Below are 19,341 nucleotides of genomic sequence, written 5' to 3' on the forward strand. Positions count from 1 at the left end.
AGAGATATCAATAATTGTAAGAAGGATAGCCCTGTGGCCATGCATTTTTTAGAATTTCATAATAGTTGTAGTGATGGCTTGAAAGGGACAGTATTAGAACAAATCTGTGTATCTATGTTTAATAATATGAGTATCAAAACTGTTTTAATGAAGAAAGAAACTGTGTACATTTTAAAATTTAAGACTGTGTTTCCCTTTGGGCTAAATGAAGAGCTCAATTGGAAAACTTTATCTTATTAGAATGTGGTTTAATTGATTAATTGTTTAATTATTTTATTGAATGGGTGTATATATAGTGCTTTGTTATGTGAATATTTTATTCTCCTTGAAGGCTTTGGCCGAGACGTCAGAGATTACTGTGTGCAATAAATCCTTTGGTGGAACTTTTTCTTCGTTGTTTTTTGCTGTCTGCTGTTTGGTTCCTGTTGTTCCAGTTTGAATACTTAATGCTGCAAACTTTTTGCTTTCTTTGTCTGAAGAAGTCTGGCTATATAGCCAGACAAAAAGCACTTTACATTACAGTTTGGTTTTATTTGTTTCGCGTTAAAGAGTTTCTTGATTTTGGTTCTAAAGTGTTCGGTGCCTCTGTTTCCAGCAGTTTCTTTTACCTAGCTGCCAGTTGTGACATGAAGTTTTTGTCATGGAAGACTATCTTTTTAGTGGCTATAACTTCAGCCAAGCGAAGTTCTGAACTGCAAGCCTTATCCAACAAAAACTCCCTTACATAATTTTTTCATAAGGACAGGGTCACTATGTACCAATACCTCTTTTATGCCTACAGTAGTCATGGAAAACAACATCAGTCAGTCCATTCACTTACCAGTGATCTTTCTAATTTTTTCTAAAAAAGGGGTGTGTTTTACATCTTCTCGACATTCATAGGCCATTGCGTTTCTATCTACAGAGAACTAAACAACACAGGAAGTCTGACCAACTGTCTGTAGCCTTCTCGGCTAAGAAAGTAGGCCAAGCAGTTTCCAAGATTACTTTAGCAAAATGGACAAAGTGGATAACTGAGGAGGAATGAAGATAGACAACACAGATGCCAGGTTATGGTAAGATATAACTTCTTATTTTGTAAGATATGACAAGAAACAACTGCATAAAAGGTCAGTTTGCCAAACATTAGTGTGTGCACACAAAAGCTGAAACTAGACATTAAAAAAAGCTGTTACGCATGATTTGAACTGCAAGCTAGAGATTGCCTTCCCTGTCAAGGACGGATATAAGATTATAGATAAAGAGAAAGAAATAGGGAGAATCTAAGTAAAAGACCAGCTCTGGTAGAATTTTTTGTAGAATCTAGAACAGAAACTGCTTTTAAAGGAATAATTAGTAGAGTATGTAAAATATTGCATGATAACTATAAGAATCAGAGAAGGTTAGAAAGAATTGGGAAGACTGACTGGATAAGCAATTCACAAAGAAACAATGTGGGGGGGGGGAATATATGTGTGTGACTCCCAAATATGCAACACAGTGTAGAAGATGTAGGATCGTTGGAAGTGTTTACATAGGTGTTTTGTAATCAAAGTAGACTGTCAGAGAATTTTTCCTCTGGTAGATTACAAATGTTGGAGGTATGATAGGGAAGAAAGAGGTAATTGGGAACATATTTTTGGGAGTGTAATGGGTTGGCAGACTTTAAAAATTCCCTCCAGACTACTCTATCATAAATACTGGGGCAGCAGATTGGTAAAACTAAAGACTTTTTTTCTTGATCTAGGATACAGAATCAGAATTGCTAGACATAGTAAGGCCTTGCCGAGTTCAATTATGGTGGCTTCCAAAAAAGCAATTACTTGAAAATGGAAATCAAAGTCTAAACCAGCTGTACTAGAAGTAATGAAAATAGTAAGGGAGAAAACAACTGGAAATTGGATCTTTAGAAAAGGATAGGAGCAAATTAAATAGAAAATATGGGAATACACCTAGAATAATGTTTTGGAGGAGGAACGAGATTTAACAGAAAGCAGAATTTGAATGCGCTATGTAATGTTTGACAACGACTGAACAGATTATAAGTGATGTATAATGTTTTGTTTGCAGCTAAAAATGTCAGTATGGTTTTTCATTTCTGTAAATGTATGATTGCCTATGTCATAAGTGATGATTTAATAAAAATGTTTCTTGTTTAAAAAAATGTTTCTGGGAGTTCAAACCACCACAGAACTGCCCTAATCAGCTTTCTTGGGACCTTGTTATATGCTTTCTCCAAATCTTGGAATGCCCAGTTGGACTCTTTCCTCATTTCTAGCTTCTTCTTGGTTATCTGTCTCACTGCAAACATCTGATAAGTTGTGCTGCGTCCTTATCTGAACCCAAACTGTTCATCTCTCATCTTACTTTCTGTTATTCTGCTTATTCAGTTATAGATCACCTGTCCAGAACTTTCATACAGTGCACTTTTTTCCAGTCATCTGGAATACGTCTTTCACTCCATATTGCTATGAGTACCCTCAGGAATCATTTCTTCCCTTACTCACCCAATGTCATGATTTTATCTGAGCCTGTTACGTTTTCTGACTTCATTTTCCTTAGTGCTGTTATTACTTCTTCTAAAGTGGACTCCTGCTTTTATTTCATTGTAGGCTGGGTCTGAAGTAGTACAGCATCATTCAGAAACTGCTGAAAGTACTCCTTCCATCTGCCTTTGTTGTCTTCTGGACTGGTGAGCAGGTTATTGCTGGCATCCCTATGAAGGGTGTCTGTCTTTCTTTATCTTTCTGTTGTAGCCTTGCAACTAAGTAGAGTTTGTGCTATCTACAGAGTCACATTCTGAAGCTGGTAAAGTGACTGTGGTGCCTTGTTCTTTGCTATTGCAGCTCCTCTCTTAGCCTGTTTATTAGCCAACCAGTATTCCTTTGTGGTCTGGTCTGTCTCCCCCCCCCCCCCTTTTTTTTTTTTTGCACAACTCCTCTCTTTTGATGAGTTGTTGGACTTCTTTATTCCACCCCCAGGTTTCCTTATGTTCCTTATATCCATACCTATAATGAAAATATCAAGTCGTAGCTCCACAGCTGTTATAAACTCTCTTTCACTGTATTTAAGTATGTCAACCTTTTGGTCCAAATATATGTAACAAATTTCACCAAAAAAAATAGTTTTCAAAAGACCGTTCAGTCCTGTTTTATTAAAAAACAACAATTAAAAGCTCAACATGTGAGCATATATAGAACTCAAAAATGGTGGTTGTGGTTTTAGTTAGAACCAAGAATAGTCGCCAAAGAAAGCAGCATAGAGGTATAGTCTGCAAAGTTCTCAGCTGCTGTTAGTGCTCTGTAAAAAGTCAATTATAATGGCTGTTTAAAGTATCGGCCTTGTTTGCGAAGGCTAAATACAATAGAAATGCCTTACTTTACGTGGTCCTAGAGTTGTTTGACTGTTCAGCTGCTTGTAAATTCCAAGACACCTTAAGATATCTTGCAAGCTATAAATTTTACATTAGTTGTTATACTTCCTCATAGGTCATTTGCTGAAGTTGCATTTAGCAGACAAAGCTTCCACGACTCTTAAGGCTAAACACAGCTGATTAACTTACTTCCGTGAATCAAGGGATATTGCTATAAGTAGTGTAAGCTTTGTCTGCTAAATGCAATTTCATTATAGGTTTTTTCTACTAGCCGTTGCGTTAGTGAGTCATACATTTTTTTCTATTATATCCATACCTGGCTCAGCAACATAACTGCTGTGTAGTCCTCGCACATACTTTTTTGAGGTACTGCCATTCTTCTTCAACTCCACCTATTTCCTCCTCTTTCTGAGGTGCTAGAACCCTGAGTAATTCATTGAACTCCTGTGCTCTCTCTCTCCAGCCAACTTTCAGGTCTTTAGCCTAGTCTCTGTTTGCCTTAGACCCTTCTCTGATCACTGCTTGCCGCTGATTATGGCAACCAGTGGTTTATACTGTGGGCCAACTGTTTCACTGGAGATGACTTTACAATAGCTGATTCTACCGTAGTGCCTTTTCAGTTACCAAGAGGAGGTGGGCCTGAGCTGCATGTTGGCCAGTCTTGTATGTGATCTTGTGACACTCTCTCTTGATGAAGCATATGTTGGCCACCATCAAACCATTTGTTGGACAGACATCTAGAATGGCCTCTCCTTTATTCCTGTTGCCCCACTCATATGCACCCAGGCAGTCGTTATATCCTGTTCCGGCTGTCCTCGTGTGTTTCAGGTATCCCAATTTTCAACACCAATTCCTGTTATCCTATTTTATCTAGTAGGGCCTGTAACTGCTACAAGAATGCACTCTTCCTCACGATCATTGTCCTGCTGTGTGTGGCATAGGCTGAGATTATAAATAGTGCCCTATCCTTACACTGGAGTCTGATTGCCACGAGTCTGTTACTAATTCTTATGACATCCTTCAGTGTTTTCGGAAGCCTTTCCCTCACCACATTTCCCACAGAATTAAGTTTATTCTGTTGGTTGCCAAAAAAGCAGTTACTAGAAAATTAAAATCAGAATCTAATCCAACTGTATTTGAAGTACTGCATATTGTAAAAGATATAAAAGAACTGGAGATAGGATCTTTTAGAAAGGGAAGGAACAAATTGCATTGAAATAAGTCGAATTTGTGGAACCAGTACATACTGAATAATGTTCAGGAGGAGGATTGAGGTTTAAGTTAAGGCTAGAATTCAGAGCATTGTGTAATGTTGGATTGAGTAACAGTTGTAAAGACAAAAAAAATGTTGATATACTGTGTTTTCTTCTCTATTAATGTATGTGTGCCTGTGTCTTAAGTGATAATTTAATAAAGGTGTTTAAAAGTGGTAGTGAGTGATTGTTTAGAAGGCTCTATTAATATCTGTAAATAAAACTACAGTAAAAGCTCATTACTGACTGTATAGAGTGTAGTCATAGTATTTAGGGCTTTCGCTGAATCCATGATGTTGGTTGTAGAGAAGATCATGATTCATGCTGAAAAAGCTGGCCTTATCCCTTTTTAAGCAACTGTTTTTGCAGCCTTGAAATTCTTATCCTGGAAAACATAATTCTTAATAGCAGTCATATCAGTCAAGAGAGTCTCAGAACCTCAGGCCTTGATGTATACAGAAGCCTTCCTCATGTTCCACAAAGTGTTCTAGTAAGTATGCATGCAGATGGCAGATTCTGACAAATGTCATCCTCTGTACCCCCATCTGGGCTGGATGCTGGTTTCCGGGCACCTGCAAAATGTCTGTCCTGCAAGAATCTTGTCTTCACACAGAGTTGTGTGAAATAGTAAATATGCTAATTCTAGTAGAGGACGGGCAATAGTAAGACATAGGTTCATAGGTAAATACTAGGATAGCTGTATTTGTGAGCCATTGTAAGCCTAGCCAATTTCCTTTTTTTGTGGTCAAAGTAACCTATCCCATTTGGTTATAGATTGGCCTTACCCATGGCATGGTCGATAATTATATATCATCCCTAATGAGAGTAGGTAGGATTATACCATAGATGATTTGAGGTGACCCATTCATAGAATAAAGCAATTCAGAGCTGCATATGTCCATTAGTAGTACAGGGGGCAGTTCTGGGGTAAATTTTCTGGTTCCCATCCAGCAATCTACATTGGAGTTTAATATGGACAGGGATGAACTTTGTTTTATGTGGATGGGGAGTCTTCCACAGCAGCGGTATCCTCTGCAAGATCCATCTCTCCCTCCAGACTGTTCTGTTGATGTTGCAGAAGAGGGTTACCTCTTTAGACCAAGTATTTCTGATGCCATTTGACATGCTGATGTGAAGAAAATCTGCCCTGCATGCCAGATACAGCTCATTTCTCCTCAGTTTGTAGGATACCAAGTATAGTGACAGGGCTTTGAATCGGATCGTGTAGGGCATGTTGTTTAGTCCTTGTATCCTTTTAGTAAGGTATCTCTGTGGGCATTCCATGTTTAGGCCTTGTATCCTTTTAGTAAGTATCTCTGTGGGCATTCCATTTGCTGCTTGTGTCGCAACAGATACATGCCGAAGGGGGCATTATATTCAATGACTGGCCTAATGAGGGCTGAGTTAAAGGTGGGGAGGTCAATGACATCCATAGGTATAGGCACAATCCTTTTGCTTATAAGTTGTGCAGTGTAAAAGGACATTCTTACAACTATAGACACATGTTGATCAAAATTTAGATCACTGTCCACATACGTTCCCAAATCCCAAACAACTGGGTCAACTCTTAGGGGTGTATTATCAATGTGGTAGTTCCTTGGGGTAGATGACTTCCCAAAGGATACACTAACATATTTTTTTAGAATTTAGTTTCAGTCCATGAATTTTGGCACCAGTTATTTATCTGGGGCAAAGCTTTCTGCAGGATGGCGAAGTCATTTGAGGATTCCATGTCTGCTCCTAACTTGCAGTCATCTTCCCAGAGCCCTTTGGCATTGTTTTTTTAACCTCAGAAAAGTAGATGCCAAGCAGGAGCGGTCCCAGCACAGAACCTCTGGGGACTCCACTTTTAACTTCATGCATCTTTGGTAAATTTAGTAAATTGGTCAAGGTTACATTTAATTCAAGATGTTGCTTGGCCTTGAGGGCCTGCTTCATTGCTCCCTCTCGTACACTGTTGATTAAGGCAGTTGACCTTTGCTCTTAGTAGCTCAGTGCCCAGCCATTAAGGAAGGCTAATAGGTATGTGGCCATTCAGCCTTTGAAATCTCTTGTCCTTCAGGCATCCTGTCTGTTTCTATTACTGCTGGCAAAGGTGAGTACTTTCCCTGTGCCAGAGGCATGATTCACTAATCTTAGGATCCTTTAAAACTAAACCCTATTCTGCCTTTCGTTTTCTTTCCCTTTTCAATATTTCCACTGTCCCTTTCATGGTAACATAACCACTTATATGCTGTAAGTGTAAGCCTGCTTAACAAAGGAAGGAGTACTTGCTGTTCTGTAAGGTTGATGATGTGTGTACATCATAGTAGTGGTTCACATTTGTACAGTGTCATAAAGTTTATGCGAATCTTGAGGTTTTATGCTACATAGCTGTAACTAATGAGTGAGCCTGCCAATTGTCTGTGTTGCAGCAAGTTCTTGTATTGTGGTACTTTTAGTACTGTTTATTTTTCATATGTTTTAAGGCACTCTTTGGAAATGACTTATGAGAATAAATGCATTATTGCTCTTGAAAGCAAATTCATATGCTTACTTTGCTTTACTTCAGGTTACACACCATATGCTGTGACTCATGCTTCTGACTATTTTGACCAATTGTACAAGTGGGCTGTGGAGCTGATTCGAAGGTGAGTGGGGTAGAATGCTATATAGTTTAACCTTATGCATCACATTTTTCTTTTTCTTCCCTTTTTAAATATTGACATAGATGTTGAGTGGTAATGTTGTTAAAGTGGTGTTTGCCTTGTGAAGAGCTTGAAATATTATGCAGTAGTGGAACACCTCTCCTGTAAGAAACCTTTCTACTTCAATATGAGATGGTTTATCATCTGTGGAAGTACAGTACAAGTGGTTTAACCTTAAGGATCCTTTTGGTGGGATTTTTCAGGTTGATGCCCTCTAGTGATAACAAACTCCTCACAAACTGAAGCGCCTCTCTACCCATAACCCCCTTCTCCTGCTGAATTTTTCAGATGTTATTGACACCTTCAGACGACATCTCCAAACAGAGTATTCAAAGGGACTTTTTCTGTTAATAGTTTACAACTAAGTAGATTTTTTCTTTATTTGTTAGGGAATACAGTGTTAGGCTTTTGTGGCACTTTGCTGTTCCTTTTTCATATTTTTTCTTATGTCACTATCTGTTCTGCCTTCTTCTTCCCTACCCTCTCACGATATGGGCCATTGGCCATATTAACTACCTGATATCTTTCCTTTTCTTTCTCAGGTATAATTGCTGGTGATTTGAAGTTGGTAGTAAGGAAGTTGTTTCTACTTAAAATTGAGATTTAGCATTTAGGAGAAAGACAAGCTTTAAGAAGTGAAAACTTTGTGGGTACAAAATATTATCACACAATTCCCACAAATTACTCTTGGATTGCTTAGGGGCATTACACCTCTCTAAAGGCTGCAATATCTGTTTAGAATTATAGTTCCCAAACCCTGTCTGAGCACAGAAGCAAGTTAATAGTTTTGGGTATTCTCTCACCAGACTCTTCACCAGTGGGAGCCTCGGCTCCACCAACTCTAGAAGAGAGGAGAAGAAAGGCAGAGAATCAACCTGTTTGAGAGACTTAACCCCCTCTTCAAAGGCTTCTCAATCTTTACCCAAGGTCCCAGGAAAGGAATGACCAGTGTTGCCACTCAGACCAATCTGTCCTCTCCTCCATTGCAGGAATCCTCCAGTATCTTGGTGATATCATATAGGTAGCTTTTCATTAGACAAAGATCTCGCCAGACTGATTTTATCAACACCCCTCTCAGTAGCTTCAGTTCACTTTCACATATCCTTCAGGAGTCCTGCACAGTTCGACTAGGAACACATGTTGGCCTTTGTTAATGCCCAACTTCATTATGGTATCATCTTGGCCCAGACAGTTTCCACCATGGGCCGAGAATTTGTTGTCCTGGAGAACAACCCTGTTGGTGGCTATTACTTCAACTAAAAGAGTCTCCAAGTTTCATGTGCCTTTGTCACAGTAACCCTACATTATCTTCCCTGAGGAATGGGTATCTCTTAGACCAAAACCATACTTTTTTTGCCCACAGTAGCAAGTCAAAATAATCTTATCCAGTACATCCACAATCCAATATTCGTAGGTGCGTACTAGGTCAATGGCCCTGGAGCCTTTACAAGCCTAGCCCATGGAAGTGCCTTGGCATCATGCCACCTTTAGTTCCCAGTGCCTCTATCAAGTAGAGCCACTGGAGTGATCCCTGGGGTAAACTTTCTATTTCCCATCCACTCATCAAGATTTCTCTTGAAAAGGGCCAGTGAGGTGCTCTGGTTGACATGTATGAGAAGTCTATTCCAGAGCATGGGCAGTCTCTGGGTTGTGAACCTGTCCCTCCAGCATGTTCTGTTGATTGCGGTAATGAGGTTAAGGTCCCTGGTGCATGTGTTGTGGAGGGATTGGGATTTTTTAGGTGTAATATTTCTAACAGGGCTAGGTCAGACATGGCTTTGTAAGTCGAGCAGAGATCGCCTCTTAATAGACGATTCTTTCCTAAATACTGTAACAAAAGGGAGTAATTGTAGTAATATCTAGATGTGCATAGACAATTAAGATTCTATTTGGATCATGCAAAGGCTTTCAGAAAAGGTAAACTGTCAGTTTTTTGATGGCCAGATTTGTTCAAAACATTATCAAGATTACATTGGCTAAATGGATTTCTGACTGCATTTCTTGTTAAACCACAGCAAGCAAATAGCATACCATTTCAGCAAAGGGTCACTCTTTTAGGGCTCAAGCCACCTCCACAACGTTTGTACATAACGTTCCACTTGAAGAGATAGCAGCAGCAGCAGGTGCTTAGTCTATGCTGCATATCTTTGCTTAGCATTGCACCCTTGACTCAATTTCTAGGACAAGAGCATCTTTTGGGGTGATCATTCTTAAAGCTTTGCTGGGCTAAGCCACCGAAGTTAGCTGGGGATTCTTTTATGTTTGTGTCTGGCCAGAACCTGAGAAATACACAAGTTATGCACTTACTGAAATGTTAGATTTCTCTGGTTTCTGGTCCAACTATTCCTGCTGTTTGCTATCTCCTTCTACCATTAGGTGGCAGCATCTACCAATATAAATCCTAGATATTCTTTATAATCCCAACAAGTTTTATTTTTTCACAAACAGTTGGTTATGAGTTAATATCCTTAGACTGTAAATATCTTCTCCCCCCTGCTAAACCACCCTCTGTAAAGGCAGCCTTCTTTTTCTGGCTGGAAATATTTAGCTCATACCTTCCAGCTACAGCCTTTAAACTGTTCTTTGCTGATACTTTTTCTGCCATACTCACCTCTAGTGTTCTTTACCACTTCGTTCGCCCTACGGGCTCACTCTGCTCCCCTACCCTGCCCCCAGTTCCCACCCACCCTCAGTACTCCTAGCTTTATACCTATCTTACCCCACCCTCTTAGCCTAATTACCCAATACCAGCTCCCCCCTCATTACTCCTCCCACCTATAGCCATCCTTTTTAAACTCTGTAATCTGTACTCCACCCAATAATTATAGCCCCCCTCCTCTTTCTTTAAATCTCTAGAATACCTCCATCACTTTTTAAACCCTTTCTTCTTCATAGCCTTCTCTATTTTCCTAACCACTCATACCACTCACTCTTTGCTCCAACATGCTCTCCTCAAGTTATCTCACCCTCCAGTCCCCCAGCATCCTCTTTCTGTTCCTACTTTCCTTATACTATGCTACCTCATATTCCACATATGCTTGTCCAATACCACCTACAAAGACAACTACCATACAAACCCACCTTCCCCCTCACTCTTACTCCCATTTCCACTCCATCTCGTCTTCTCTCATTCAGCCCAACCCTCTGCACCTATTCCACCCTAAACTCTTCACCTCTAAAGTCAAGATACTGTCACCTGCTCCAATCTACCAAAATTCATGCCTGGCAGACCAATATGGCTAAATGATATCTCCTTCAACAACCTAGTCCAAGATGGTGATATCCATCCTAACCCTGGTCCTACATCCTTTATTAACAACACTCATCCCTTACCCTCTTCCTCCTATCTCAACACCCTAAAGATTTTTACAATTAATGCACAAAGCCTAAACAACAAAGTACACCAATTTCAAGCTTGGTTAAGCCATAACCAACCAGATATCTTAGCCATCTCTGAAACCTGGCTCAAGCCCTTTATCTCCAACTCTGAGATTCTGCCCCCAGGAATTCATGGTCTCAGAAATGACCGACTAAATAAAAAAGGTGGAGGCACTGCCCTAGTCTACTCCAACCTTCTTACCTTAATTCCCCTCCAAATTCCAATTCTGCCCCCAGGATTTCATTGTCTCAGAAATGACTGACTAAATAAAAAAGGTGGAGGCACTGCCCTAGTCTACTCCAACCTTCTTACCTTAATTCCCCTCCAAATTCCAATTCCAGAACACTGAAGTAACTGCTGGAATTGTAAAACTAAATAAACATAAAAATATCTGCATCATTGCCCTATATATCTTACCTGGTAACAATATCTTTACGCTCGAAAATATTCTCCTATGGGCCTCTACTGAAATTAACTATGAAACTTATATCCTTGGTGATTTTAATATTGACTCGAATAAAATCAATTGCCCCTCTCCCTCCCTATCCATTAACCTCTATACCTTCACTCAAATAATCCTCTCCATCACTTGACCTAACAAAATAAACCCTCCCGGATCCACTATAGATTGGATCATAGTCTCAGATTCAAATAAAATAACCAATTCTGGCACAATTCCTGATGCCTTTAGCGACCACCTCCCAGCATCACTCAACTAGTTCCTCACCACAACAACATCAGTACATTCAAACTCGTAACCTCAGTAGCTTCAACCCAACTACTTTCTCAAATACTTTCAAACAAATGAACTGGCAAATTCTAAACATCCTTACTCCTGACAAGGCTGTAGAATACTTCAACTCTGTCTTCCTTGATACTTTAAACTCACTAGCCGCATTAAGAAACAAAAGGATAAAAACTAAAACTGCTCCTTGGCTATCCAAAGAAACAAAACAGATTATGCACCACAGAGACAAACTATGGAAGCTTTACCAAAACAATAAACTGGACAATACCTTGCTCCAATATAAACAGCTCCGCAACCGTGCATTGCACTCCCAATCAGCATCATCAACCGATCCATAAAAGAATCACACATCCCCAAACTCTGGCGCCCAGCTTATATTCTTCCTCTTCATAAAGGAGGCAAAAATACCAGCATCTCAAACTTTCACCCCATTGCTTTCCTCTCACCAGTCTCCAAAATCCTAGAAAAATGCATCCACCTCCAACTTGTGCCTTTCCCCAAAACAATCATCTCACTCCTATCCAGCATGGCTTCCGTCCAGGCCATAGCACAATAACCACTCTACTCTCTTTCCTAGAAACTATCAATCAAGCCCGAGATTCAGGCCACTTAGTTTCTACTGCTTTACTCGATCTGTCTAAAGCCTTTGATACTGTTTCCCGCAAGCGCCTTCTCTGTCATCTCTCAAACCTTAATCTCTCTCATAATGCTTTATCCTGGTTCTCCAGCTATCTATCAGACAGAACACAGGCAGTCAAATGGAAGAACTCCATCTCTTCCTTCTTACCTACCCCAACTGGCGTACCACAGGGATCCATCCTTGGCCCAATGCTTTTTAACATCTTCATCAATAACTTTCACACTGCTATTCCTGATGCTAAAATCATTCAATACACAGACGATTCAACCTTAGTCTGCTCTGCCTCAAACCTCTCTGAATTGCTGACTAAAACCCAAACTGCCTTCTCAACAACTGAAAACTGGATGTGCCAAAACCACCTCTCTCTCTCGATGCAAATAAATCAAAGATTCTACTATTCCCTCCCACAAAGACCATCTCCTACGATAAAAACAACTTCAAAGTCTATAGTCAAACCAACTCACCTGTAGAAGTAGTCCCCTTTGCCAAACTACTTGGCATTACTATAGATGAACACGTCAAGTTTGATATTCTTATTCAACAAAATATTAAGAAAACCCACCAAAAGCTAGGTATGCTGTATAGGAATAATCACTTTCTCTCCAACTCTACCAGACAAACTCTGGTCTCGATTTAGCTTCCTTCCTTATTATACAGAGTCCCTCTCCTAACCAACCTGTTCTCCTCTATCACCTCTAAACTAGAAAACTGCTACAACAAAATCTCTAAATTTGCCTCTAAATCTAAAAATACCATCCATCACTGCCTAACCCTACAATCCCTGAATTGGCTTGAACTTCCAAACTACCTAGACTATCTCCAACTCACTACTGCACATAGACTTATATTTCACCCAACAAAATGTCCCGCTCTTAACTAACATCCTTCCCCCTTATACACCCAACAGAGCTGTCAGATCTGAAAATCAAAACTTAATTATTATTATCCATAAACCTAAATGTCCTGCTGGCCAACTTCTCCTATCTTTCTCACTAGGAAAAAATGGAATTCCCTTCCCTCCACATTAAGAACCATACCAAACTCAGAAAACTTCAAAACCCAGCTATTCAAACACCTGTCCACTAAATGTAAATGTACCTGCCTTCACCCAACCTAATCCAAGGGGGTTCTCGCTCTGGTTCCCAAGCTTTACAACTCTCATAGTTATCTTCCTATGAGCCTATCTAAGCTCTCAACAATTTCTATAGCTTCTCTCTAAGCTCTCACCTCACACAGCCCAACCTTGTAAATATTATAAATAGCATTCTACTGTTGATGTGTGTATGTAAAGAGTATTTACATTTTCTTAAAAGGTTTGTATGTAAATTGTTTCCACACCTAACCCATATCTGTTTTCCTCAAATGAAACTGTCTGATCCCTAACTTCAAGCTTAATAAATTAAACTATGCATGATATTGAATGCATTTATGAGTAACTATTCTACATAAGATCTTTAATATTAACTATCATTTGTATCTAAATTGTATAATGCATCTTGGAGCTTTTCTCCCCAGGCCTCCGCTGAAAATGGGTCAATTCAGCCCAGTGGACTTCCCCGATAATCAAATTGCAAATAAGTAAATAAATAAATAAATGTTAGATTTCTCTGGTCTCTGACCACTGGAACAACTCTCCCACCTTCCCCCTCTAAAGTATCATACTTTGAGAGGGTCTGTAAGTTTACTTTGACTTGACTTCCTTTTTTTTCTCTGCTTCTTTATGGATAGCTGAATTTGCTAAATGTTGGCATAATCGATCTGAAGGATTTAGTAGGAGTAGAAGGTTATGGGTAGGGAGAAGCTTGAGCTTGTGAGGAGTTCATTGCTGACATCAGAGCTCACCAAAGGCCCAGTCCTGGTGTTCCAGTGTCCAGAGACCAGAGATATCCAATGTTCCGGTAAGTATATGATCTAGATTTTCTTACTTGTTTTATAATCTCTTCCACTCCAGCTTTTAGTTTCTCTTACCAACGTAGATTTATTAGTAATAGGTCACAGCTCACAAATTTGATCCATTTTTACATCAGTGTTTTGGATGTATTTGGCAATGGCAATCCCGTTTGGCATTTTTGTGGTTATTATAAAAAGCTTTTGACACGGTTTCCTTGTCAGAACATTACTGAACACCTTAGAGTATTAATTGTGCAGATTTGGTTCACTAAGATTCCTGGGTTTACTGGACAATCTTGCAATCTGGGCTTTTAAACATAACCTGGCATTTAACCTACTTTGGGATTGGTATAATGGTTAAGGTGTTTACCTCACAGACACAAAGCACAAGGTTTGCTCTTCTCCTCTGAGGGAAGTTGGCTAGGCTTAAAATGGCCCTCAAATGCAGCTAACCTAGTACTTACTTATGAAACTAAGAAATTGCCAAAGTGCACAGCAGAACATTTATATCAGTTTACCAAAGTTTATCCTTATACTATTGGAGTATTTATTCATGTTCCTTACTGGTGTAAGGACCTGAACATTGCCGCTTCTTCAGACCATTTATTTAATGTCCACAGCCAGGTTTTTATACAAGTAGGCATATTACTTTTTGTACTAATGACTTGCAGAATTTGTTGTAGGTCAGACAATGTCCTTGTGATTCTGTTAACTCTTTAAGACCAGTCTTAGAATGCTATACTTAATTCTGCCTACCTACTATTTCTAACTTAAGGAAATTGGAACTGATTAAATGAGTTTGCTACTAAGTTGTTTGTGTACCTCAGACAGTTCATCTACCCCAAGTGGTTAAGTAGATTAAATTTTTTCTCTGTTAATTACAGATTGAGAAATATACTTATTACTGCTTTTAAAGCTATATTCTGTGAGAAGTCTAGTGCAAACCATAATTTATCAGTGTGCCGACATAGCATCAATACTATGTGTGGCAGAATTGGCATTGATGGGGTTTAAATCCCACACTGCCAATATGTACCATCTGGGTACATGAGAGACAAAGGCTGTAGTCCTTGTATCTGCTCCACTGCCACAGATAAGCCTACTGGCCACTAGGGAGTGGTCTCTTAAGTCACACTACTAGTACCAAACTAGGTAAAAAAAAAAAAATCCACACAAATCTAATTCAGTAACCAAATACAGCATGGCCTCAAGACCATGCAGTGCGGGAATAGGCACTGTGGTTTTGCTAAATTCCAAAACCTACACCCATACTAGGACGTCTTGCTGACCACTTACAGAAATTACATTGTCCTAGCACACCACTCTCCTTTCTCACCACTGTGTATGCGGACCAGTTTCTCCCAGTGTTAACTGTCCTCCAGGCAAATTATCTCACACACACACACACACACACACACACACACACACACACACACACTCCTTCCTTTCATTCTGGAAACATTGAACTGCCACTCTAAACATTTGGTTAGAGACCCACCAGCTATAGTGCTACTCTTGATCTGTAGCCAAATAAAGTATTAAAACAAACAGCAGTAATATGCTTTAAGCAGTCTGTCCAGTTAGAGGATGGTACCACAGCTTGACAATCTTCAGTACTAAATTCTCTGTGTTCAAGTAAAAATTAATAAAGAAATACCTGCCACAAGATCGTAATGGTGAATAAACAAAACCTTCAGAGAATAGCTTAAGCCAGTGCTAATGCAAATTCATTTTGCAGAGGTCTAAACAGTTCTGCACAGAATATAAAAAACAGCAATTATTTGCACAGATAGAATATTTAAAAGGAAAAAAAGTCAAACCTTACCACTAAAATACCTTAACTAGATCTCTCACCTTTTTCACACTGGTGACAGGATCTTTCTTGCTACCTGCAACTTGCATTTAACAGAGATGTGCACCATTACTTTCTGCCCGTCAGAATACCCTCTGACCATCCTGTCATACCAGACATTGTGCTGCTGTGTGCGTATGCCAGGTGCTCCTGGCCCATCCCTTGAATTCCCCACATGCAGTGTTGAAGTGTAGTATATACACTACAGCAGACTCGTGTGTGAATTGCACTCACCCTGCCACTCGTCATGAATCAAATCAAGGGTCTTTAACCTGTGACTGAACAACTGCTCCAAGGTTGAAAAGAATGTGGAGTTATGAGATAACTCCTTGCATGGGAAGTGGAAATGGGGCAGCTACTTGTGCTCCGTCTTAAATGGGTTAGCAAATGTCTTCAACTTGGTCTTCGGCGTAGAGTTTAATCTCCCTACCAGACCATTGGTCTATGGATAGTGTGATGTAGATTTTAAATACTTTACCCCACAATTCTTCTACAAATAGGCCAACAGCTCTGTCATCTCTTATCTGACAGTATTTCTGAAGGTAAATCCTACCTTGCTATAAAGGTGTAGCAAAGCATTTGCCACCTTCTGAGCCTCATTGGAAGACGAGTCATCATGTCTGAGTATCTGTGGCATAGTCCACCATTAGGATGTATTTCTTACCTGTGGAGCTTGAGTACAGAGGTGCCCCACAGGGGTCCATAACTACCCTCTGAAATCGTTCCTCAGTAACAAAGTTACCAAACAGCTTTGGTTTGTCTTCTGCCTTACCACACTCATGGCTCTTTTCCCTGCTACTACAGTACCTTGTGACATCCTTTTTAAACAAGGTTTTACTCAAGAATGTTCCTGGTATTAAAGGAGCTTCATTGAGATCAATCCTAGATATTTTCTCTCAATCATTTTGTGAAAGTTCCAAAGTTCAAAATGCTATTCCTTCACAAATTGTTATCTTTAGTTTTTTGGCAACTGTAGATTTAAAGGATATTTATTGTCGCATTCCAGTAGATGCAGATTTCAAGTGTCGATTTTCTGTGTCTGGATTATACTTTCAGTTCTCTGCATTATCCTTTGGGTTATCCACTGTTCCAGGTGAGTTAAAGTCCTTAGCTCCTGTGATAGCCTATTGCAGACTGCAAGGTATTCACATTTTTTTCCTTATTGAGGCTGTTGCTTATGTTTGGAGTCTTTTGAATCATCTTGAATCTCTCACCTGGATAAGAGTGTCATTTGCATACTTGGGGGTTGCAGCAGAATATTCAAAAACAAATAAGCATAGAAAAATATGAAGGTGTTACTGATCAGTGCTAGGAGCCTAAGTAAAACTCTACTCCCAACAAGCATTCCTCACCCTGGAGAATGTAGGCATCTGTGTAGTGACTGAGGCATAGTTTAAAATTGCGGAAAATACTCCAGCTGTGCCGGCCTGTTCAGGAAGGGAAAAAAGATGGAGGTGTCTCATTCTTATCTAGAAAAGACTGTAATCAAGGCTGGGAAAGCAGCATGATGCAGTAGAGCTTTATGTCCAGATAACCATCGGAAAGGTTCATACCATACATTTAACTACCTGTAGAGCTCCTGCAGTGACCCAAGAAAGCAACAGCTTTCTACAGGAACTGGGCTCAGTATTAAACCCTATAACATGTTCCTAAAATACTATAATGCATTTCTTAGCATTTAGTTTTATTCCATGGCTCTGACAGCAGTTGTTTGTCTGTGTCAGCCCTTCCTGGAGAGCATGTGTACCAGTTTGGGATTCAATGACCACTCCTAATTTGCAGTCATTTGCAGATGTAGTCAGCCAGAGACCATTGACACTGGCCTTGACTTCAAAAAAGTAAATGCCAAAAAGGAGTGGTTGTGTAACTGGCCTCTTTGTAGACGTGGACTCCCCAATTCTAACTCTCTGGGTCCTGTTTGAGCTAGTTGGGTATCCACCGGCTGATATATGGGTTTGTACCTAAACTCTTGAATTTGTCAACAACACACAAGTGGGGTATTGTGTCAAATGCCTTGGCCAGGTCAACATAGGTAGTGTGAACCATTTTGCCCTCATCCATTGCTTTTGTCACTTTCTCAAAGAAGTCCACCAGTTTGCGTAGGCATGACCTGCCCTTGACAAAGCCAAACCCTGTTTGTTCCAGTGTCTGGAGGTTTAGTATGTCACTAATGATCCCGTAATGATACTTTTCCATGGTTTACATAAAAGACTAGTGAGACTTATGGGTCTGTAGTTTACAGGGTCTGTAGATAGGACAACTTTTTGCAGAGGGATGACTGTTGCTGTTCTCCATTCATAAGGCATGAAGCTTGTTTGGGGGCTACACTTAAATGGCAATTCCAGAGGACCTGATAGGTCATTTTTCATGCTGTTTAGAAGGCACCCTGGAATATTGTCAGGGCCCATTGATGCAGTGTCCATGGCCTTAGAGAGAGCATTAAGGACCTGTTCCCTAGTGATAGCAGGGGAGTTATATTTGATGGCATTTTCTGAGGGAAGGTTGAGGGGGCGAGAAGGATAAATTTGGAACTGAATTTGTTGGCAAGTAGGTTTGCTATATCTTCTGGCTCAGTATAGGTGGCTCCACGTACCATTGAGCTCTGCACACTGTTGGGTATTGCCTTTAAGGTTGCAGACATAGCTAAAGAATGCCTTGTGGTTGTCCTTGGCCTGGGAGGCTAAATTTGCCCCTAATTTGGCTTGATAGACTTTGTGTCCTCCAAGTTGTTTTAGTTTGAGAGTATTTTTATCCTGCTGGGTGCTGCACCTTCTGATTTTTGCCATGATTTTCTTCCTTCTGGTTTACAGTCTATTGATTTTGTGATTTCACCTGGGTGACTTGTTTTTTGAGCTAGTTCTGTACTACTTCCTGGTAGGTACAGCTGCCTCTGTGCAGCTATTAACATGCTTGTATGGGGTTTCTGTGAACAGATCTGCATAGGCAGCAGTGTTCTCAGGGTTTTTGAGGGCTTGAAATTTTGCTAGGTTATCACTTAATAGCAGGAAGTTAGCCTTACAGTAGTTCCTGAATATTCCATGTTTAGCTAGGGGTCCAGATTTTGGAAGCTATGGTGGTGCAGTGGTAGCATTGTCGCCTCACAGCAAGAGGTTCTCCCATTCGATTCTCAGCTTGGAGCGCCTTCTGTGTGGAGTCTGCATGTCCTCCCCGCAGTCGAGTGGTGTTCGAAAGACATGTGTGAATGGGCGTGCCTTCGTTGAAGGTTGGGCGTCAAGCTGGCACCTCAGCACCATAAAAATCTACTGCCAATCATTAGCGGACCGGAGTTCTGCTGTGGCGACCCCTAACCAGGAAAAGCCGAAAGAAGAACAACAAAAACAAACAAGCTAGGGGTCCAGGTTTTAGTTTTACTTCAGAAGAGACCATGATGTTAAGTTGTCTCTCTCGCCTTCATTCTTGCTGGTTGGGTTCAGAGCCGACTCTCGCCTCCGACTCGGCCATTTTCTAAAGCTCGAGAGCTACTTACTGGCTCGAGGCCTCCCTATATCCCACAATGCCTGGCGCTAGACCCCCAGATCT

General features: G+C 40.3%; 1 protein-coding gene across 1 annotated transcript in view; it reads left to right on the forward strand.

The window, feature by feature from the left end:
• The window catches only part of QARS1 (glutaminyl-tRNA synthetase 1), a 1,547,311-nt gene that overhangs the window by 1,019,091 nt on the left and 508,879 nt on the right, over positions 1–19,341 (forward strand). Inside the window, exon 12 of the mRNA XM_044078737.1 lies at positions 7,157–7,235. Within this exon, the coding sequence (XP_043934672.1) occupies positions 7,157–7,235 (79 nt within the window). The remainder of the gene's footprint in view (positions 1–7,156; positions 7,236–19,341) is intronic.

This window comes from Protopterus annectens, chromosome 7.part1 (genome assembly GCF_019279795.1).
Source record: "Protopterus annectens isolate FY-2018-M chromosome 7.part1, PAN1.0, whole genome shotgun sequence".
NCBI lineage: Eukaryota > Metazoa > Chordata > Ceratodontiformes > Protopteridae > Protopterus > Protopterus annectens.